This window comes from Electrophorus electricus, chromosome 8 (genome assembly GCF_013358815.1).
Source record: "Electrophorus electricus isolate fEleEle1 chromosome 8, fEleEle1.pri, whole genome shotgun sequence".
NCBI classification, from domain to species: Eukaryota; Metazoa; Chordata; class Actinopteri; order Gymnotiformes; family Gymnotidae; genus Electrophorus; species Electrophorus electricus.
The window spans coordinates 4,671,730-4,678,389 of record NC_049542.1 but is presented as its reverse complement, the minus strand read 5'-3'; the positions used below and the strand labels follow the sequence as shown (position 1 = coordinate 4,678,389).

At 41.9% G+C, this 6,660-nt stretch overlaps 1 protein-coding gene across 5 annotated transcripts in view; it reads right to left on the bottom strand.

Annotated features, from left to right (window-relative positions):
- Positions 1 to 1,239: 1,239 nt before the first annotated feature.
- Positions 1,240 to 6,660, bottom strand: part of LOC118241875 (polymeric immunoglobulin receptor-like) — a 28,255-nt gene continuing 22,834 nt past the window's right edge. For 4 of the 5 annotated variants that reach the window (XM_035529300.1, XM_035529298.1, XM_035529302.1 and 1 more), the window contains 3 exons: positions 3,595 to 3,693; positions 1,740 to 1,838; positions 1,240 to 1,609 (listed from right to left, as the gene is read on the bottom strand). In XM_035529300.1, coding sequence (XP_035385193.1) covers positions 1,545 to 1,609; positions 1,740 to 1,838; positions 3,595 to 3,693 — 263 coding nt within the window. In that variant the 3' untranslated portion in view covers positions 1,240 to 1,544. Of the gene's footprint in view, positions 1,661 to 1,739; positions 1,839 to 3,594; positions 3,694 to 6,660 lie in introns of all 5 variants that reach the window. The other variant, XM_035529299.1, reaches the window with a different exon arrangement.

Here is a 6,660-nt window from a genome sequence, read left to right as displayed (position 1 = left end):
GTGTTATATTCTGTGCAGATGACTTTTTGACTGGGACATATGTATAGAGAATAACATTTTTTTTTTTAAATTTCCATCAGTCATTCAGTGTTTTTGTTTCAATCTTTCCAAGAGATGACATGGGGGTTTAATCATGAAGTTTGGGAATTTTCACATTTGTAAACTAATTGCCTTGAGCACAAAGACAAAAACAACAAAAAAAGACTAATTAAGAAAACCAGTCTTTAAACTGGAGTCACTGGAGTGAATGTGACAGAATCCATGCTGCCAGTCAGTTAGTGATTGACTGATTAAAACATGAAGTTGATATTTGGATCACAGCAGAACCTAAAGCCCACAAAACCAAAAAAGAAGCATGGACATGTGTGTCTGGGTCTGTGTCTGTGTGTGTTTGTGTGTGTGTGTGTGCGCGAGCAAGCATGCATGAATGTGTTAGTGTAGGCGTGAATGTGTGTATGTGTTTGTGTGCATCAGCATTGGCTGTCCTTTCTTCTTGACCAAGTGTGTAGCGACCAAAGAGCTGCATCACAAACAATAAAAAAGTGAGGAATAAATAACACAAACAGAAATAAAGAAGTGAGTACAATTCTCACAACTGTAAACTGGTAGCTACATACGCATGTATGGGAGCAGGCATATATTTGTGAGTGTGTGTGTGTGTGGGGGGGGGGGGGGGGTAGGTGTGTATCACTTTGTACATTTAGTGTGTGTGTAAAATTATGTTTTTTTCTCCAGGTCCTTCAAATGTGGGTCTGGCCATCCTGAAGCAGCTGTATGTGTGTGTGTGTGTGTGTGTGTGTGTGTATGTTTTTGTTTGTATGAATGTGTGCATGTGTTTTTATGTGTGTGTATGTATGTGTGTGTGCCAGTTCCCCCCAGCTAGACACATCACAGATAGTGATGTCCAACAGATAGTGGCATGTCCAACTGCTGTCAGTGAACTGCACTCTACACACATTCTGCTGTCAAACTGCACCACACACACCTTCATGATGTGTGTGGTTATCAGTGGGTGTAAACAGAAACCACAACTCTCTGTCCTGCTTTGGCTCTTTATTTATGAAACAACAATAGATACACAGTGGAAGTGATGCGTACAGCCAACAGTTTGGCATTTGACTTTAAAAGACATGATTAAGAACAGAAAAAAAAATATGATGCTATTTAAAATTCAAATTTAAAAAAATCCTTCAATAGAAATACACACATAAAATGCAGAAAAAAATATTTTTGGGGAAAAATACGATAATGTAATAATAAAACGCAATACATTTTTTACAGACGCAATACATTTTTTACAGACAAGCAAAATGATGCTTGTTGGAGTCAGAATTTAGTTCTAGATTGTCCTGCCCCTACAAGTCCTACTTTATGCTAGTATCTAATTAGCAATTAGCAAGTAATTAGCACCGGTTCCTCTCTACCGGACCGAACCACAACGCAGATTTCAGTGCCACTTAACGCTGATCAGATGTGTGTGGCAGGTCTGTTAAACAGGTGTGTAGGTCTGTAGCTGGTCTGTTGATTTCTCTTGGTTTTCTTCTCTACTGCAGACTAGCTGTTTCATCTCCACCAGCAGTGTTATAGTGAACTCTGCTCATTTCTGACACTGAAGCAGGTCACATGAACAAGAACAACTCAGTTCATTCAGGATCTGACTCTGCACATGGTAAAATGGATGTTAATGGACACAATGAGAAAACAATCTGATTATAACAGCTTGCTAATGAGATTTTTACCTTTGTTTCTTTTGGTGTAATAAACCACAGCCACGATAATGTGGAGGAAGATCACAGTGACCAAAGCAAAGGGGATGTAGGGCAGAGTCTGAGGAGAGACTGTAACAACACAACAAACACTGACCCCAGTCTTACACAGCAGCAGAATACATTTATTTAGCACAGCTGTGAACTGTTTACTCTTCCAAACACTCCCTCTTAAACTAAATGTTAAACTAAATGTCGTTTACTACTATTATTATTATTAGTATTCGTAGTAGTAGTATATAGTGGGGAATCATTTTATGGAGTTGATGGGAGAATATTATTAAACAAATGCATCTTAAATTCAGTGGTAGTTGATGAACAGAATGAATGTGGGGCCTCTGCAAGAATAGAAAATATGATGAGTTGAAAGTACTGAAGGTTCTGTGCTTTCATGCGTTTTACATGTTTACATTTATATTTTGTACTACAAAACTGATGTATGTACAGTTTGTAAAAGCAAAAGTATTCGGTTCACTGTGTTACTGGTGGTTAATAGGATGGCTAAGTGTGAGGTTACAGGTTCTGTAGGTGCAGTGTGTCCTTCAGTCATTTTCTGTGAGTGAATGAAACAGGGACTGCTGGGTCAAGTCCTCATGGAGTGGATTAGTCTTCACCTGAGCAGAATAGCTGTCCCGGGGGGGGTCTCTCTCTCTCTCTCTCTCGCTCTCTCGCTCTCTCTCGCTTTCGCTCTCTGCAGACATTCTCCCTCATTCCTGGCCTGGCTACCTCCTGTCACATCTCTGTTGTGCTTGGACTGACACGACTTTTCATTGTTACCCTACCAGTCCCAGTGTCTGCCTTTGTCTGTTCCCATTCATATCTTTGTAACTGTCCCAATCCCAGCTGTGGTTCGGTTCCTGTTATCCCGTATCCAGTGCTCCTACTCTCAGCCGGGCTCCCGTCCATCCCACTGCCCAAGCTGGAACCCAGTCGTCTCCTGTCCAGCCTGCTGTCAGGTCTCTGGTTGTGGTACAAAGTCCTGTTTCCACCCCTCACCCGATGGACTTGCCCCTTTTTTTCCTCCTTTCCCACCTGTCCTTGTCCAGGTTCTCCAGACCCTGCTGTGTGATGCCGGGCTCGGGCTCCCTTGTCAACTGTTATGCACGTCAGGAGCCCCGTGTTAAGGAGGGTGTGGGTGCTACTGTAACACCCCTCACCACCATCACACAGGAGCCCCGTGTTAAGGAGGGTGTGGGTGCTACTGTAACACCCCTCACCACCATCACACAGGAGCCCCGTGTTAAGGAGGGTGTGGGTGCTACTGTAACACCCCTCACCACCATCACACAGGAGCCCCGTGTTAAGGGGGGTGTGGGTGCTACTGTAACACCCCTCACCACCATCACACAGGAGCCCCGTGTTAAGGGGGGTGTGGGTGCTACTGTAACACCCCTCACCACCATCACACAGGAGCCCCGTGTTAAGGGGGGTGTGGGTGCTACTGTAACACCTCTCACCACCATCCTCCTCCCCATGTGCTCCTTTGTTTGTTTTTGTTCCTCCACATGCTTTGTGTGGTTCATGCCCTCACACAGGGGTCCTGTGTTTCCCCTTTCACTTTCCCCCGTCACCTGGGTCTAGTCTCACCCTCATTATTTACCCTATAAAGCCCAATCCTGTACAACCACTAATGTCAGTTATTTTGCCTTAATCGCTTGTATTACCTTGTGTATGCAACATTAGCACAGTAAGTTCATGTGTGCTTTCATTTTCATTAAAAACAAAAATGCATCAAACCAGGCTAAGTCACGCTTGCATCCTGCCCCACACTCGTTAAACCAATGTGTGTTACCTCCATTGGAAGTGGATGGACTGAATGTCTTCTAACCTGTTGGAGACGTCATTGTAGTAGCAGGTTTAGTTGAAGCTGTTGGACTTGTTGTGTCAGTGTCCACTGGAGGAGAATTTACAGGTTTATATGGAGCCTCTGCAAGATTAGAAAAGTGTGATCAGTTATAAGTAATGAGGGTTCAGGGCTGTTATGTATTTAACATGTTTAGATTTTGTACTACAGAACTGATGTATGTACAGTTTGGCCAAGCAGACGTGTTCACTCCTCTGTGTGTCAGTGGTGGTGATACGTTGGCTACGTCTGAAGCTGCAGGGCTCTGTAGATGCAGTGTGTCCTTCAGTCATTTTCTGAATGAATGAATTAGGGACTTCTGAGTCAAGTCTCTCTCTCTCTCTCTCTCTCTCTCTCTCTCTCAGTGCATTTCAGTTCAGTAAGTTTTATTGGCATGAGCATATACAACTATAGTATTGTAATATTGCCAAAGCAGTATTATAACATGAACATTACACAACATTACAACCTTTGCAATTATGGAAATTAAGAATTCTGTTATGATAAAGAACTTGAAGAGAAACTGTAATTGGTCTGAAATAATAATAATTAGAAGTAAAAGGGAAGAAGTGAAAAGAAAGGAAAATGAATAAATAATAATGATGGAAAATAATAAATAGTTAATAATAATAATAATAATAATAATAATAATAATAATAATAATAATAATAAATAGTTAATAATAAATAGTTAATAATAATAAATAGTTAGGTAACTTTTATAAACTGGGTAATATAGTCTGTTTGTGTGTGTGTGTGTGTGTTTGGGTGGGTTAATCATTGTCCCTCATCTTATGGCAGGCAGATATGTATCACGCAGCTAAAGCGCTGCTTTCCTTCTTTTCGCCCAGTAGGATGGGCAGTTTGTCAGTGTTAGACAGACACTTAAAGTTGGGGTGGATCGTCTCAAATTTTGTAAAGTAAATTTGCCGTATTTGGATGAATTTTTCACATTCAGTGAGGAAGTGCAGCTCTGTCTCTACAGTATCATATTTACATTGCTGACAGAGTCTCTGTTCTCTGGGCAGCCATGACATTTATATCGGCTGGTCTGGACGGCCAGGCTGTGTTCTCTGAGTCTGGACTTTGTCAACGTGGTTCTGTGTTTAATGTCAGTCACTGTGTACAGGTCGTCTGCTACAGTGTACTGACGTTTTAGGGCCAGATAACGTTGCATTTTGCTTTGTGCTTGTGTTTGTGTTCCAGTGGGTGATGTAGTTTAGTTTGTGAAGTGTAATAATTTGGTTTGGTCTGATTGTTTGTACTTCAGACTGGTCCTGATGTGTTAGTGTTAGTGTGTGTTAATGAACTCAGTGTCAGCACCAGCTGTGAGAGGAGACTCTTCTCTCTGCTCTTATTTTTTTTTCCTTTCTTTCTCTCCCTCTCTGCCTCCCTCCTTCTCTCTCTCTCTGCTTCCCTCCTTCTCTCTCTCTTTATGCAATAGTTTATGCTCCATCACATTTGATAAATATGAATGGTTGAGAAAAATCTTGTATTTGTAGAGTCAGTGGTTCTAGCCCATCTGGTCTATTACACAGTTAGTGTTAACCATCCTCCAACTCCAGTCATGATCAGTGTCTGACCACTGAAACACTGCTGGCTGGATATCTTTCACTGTCAGAACACTCTCAGCCTACCAGTATCACTGAATCCAGTAACACTGCTGTACCTGAACCACTCATACCTCACACATCTGAACAGATGTGAGCACCTCAAACCATGTAGTACCTTCCTGTTCTTGAAACTGGGTGATGAAGCTGAAATGAAACTCCCATATGACTCTGTTGTAAATTACTTTGTACTGAAAGTGATGCATTTGCCCTGGTTCTGAAATAAAGTGTTCCATTTTGATGTTTATATGATTGTGAATGTCTTAAGTAATGCCATAAAACTAACAGTTAAATAAAGGTCAGACACAATATATGTAACTCTGTGATAGCGCATCAGTGTGGAAGCCTTCACTAGAATTCTTTATATTAAGTCAGCAATTGTCACGGAACGCTCCCCTCACCACTGGTCACGTGGTACGGCCCACCGCCTGCAGTTGAAGTCACTTTTTGTTCTGTAATCACGCCCCCATGATGGCACACACCTGCCCCTGGTTTAATGTTGTGTGTGTCTGTGTGTAGTTAAACCCCTGTTGGTGTGTGCATTAGTGTTGGTCATTGTTTGTGTTGCTAGTCCTACGTGTATTCATGTTAAACGTATATGTTTGTGTTGCCGTCGTTAGTGTTCCTGCAGTGTTACGTTTATTCGTGTTATCCGTTTATGTTGTGTGAGTGCCGTCGTCGTAAGCGTTAAGTATCAATAAATGTCTTTCAAAGTCGAGGGAGTCTGTGCGTCCTGCTCCGCGCCCTGCGGCACTCCAGCTGTTACAGCAATCAAGTGGCACATACAACAAATGCTACAGATTCTTGAAGTGCTGATGTTTGTTCAGTTTTCCAACGGATCTCAAAGAGTTTGTCTGTGTGTCTAGTGAGGGGTCTGGTGTTGTCTGTACAGGCAAAGGTCTGAGTAACAGAAATGATCCAGTTAGATTCCCATTCTAATTAGATTTCCATTCCCATCATGTATGAAGACTTAAGCGTCGGTCACATCTAACTGCCACCTCGCTCATGTTTTCACATGGGTGGAGCAAAATGAGGGGATTATGGGCGGTCTTGGTATTGTGTAATTTTGGGGAACGTAGTCCTTCAGAAAACAGCTAACACTACTTGTGACATTGTTTTAATAATTAGTATAAGAATAGCAGCTGCTTTTCTTTCAGAAAGAAGCAAGTAAAGCTCTTGCCCCTTCAAGTGAATGAGGTTTTTCACCAGGCAGATTTTTCTCGTGTTCGGTGTGAAAGATTATTTATACTGCAGATTTAGTGTCTGATGCTGCCTTTAAATTGAACCTAAATAAGATGCCTTAGCAGGCAGCATATGTCAGAGGGAGAACAGTGATCACACATTTATTCAACAGTCTTGGATCTGGAAGCATATTGGTCAGTATTTCCATAGACATTCCAGAAAATTCTAATTTAAAGCCTCAACCCAAGCAGCTACAAAAT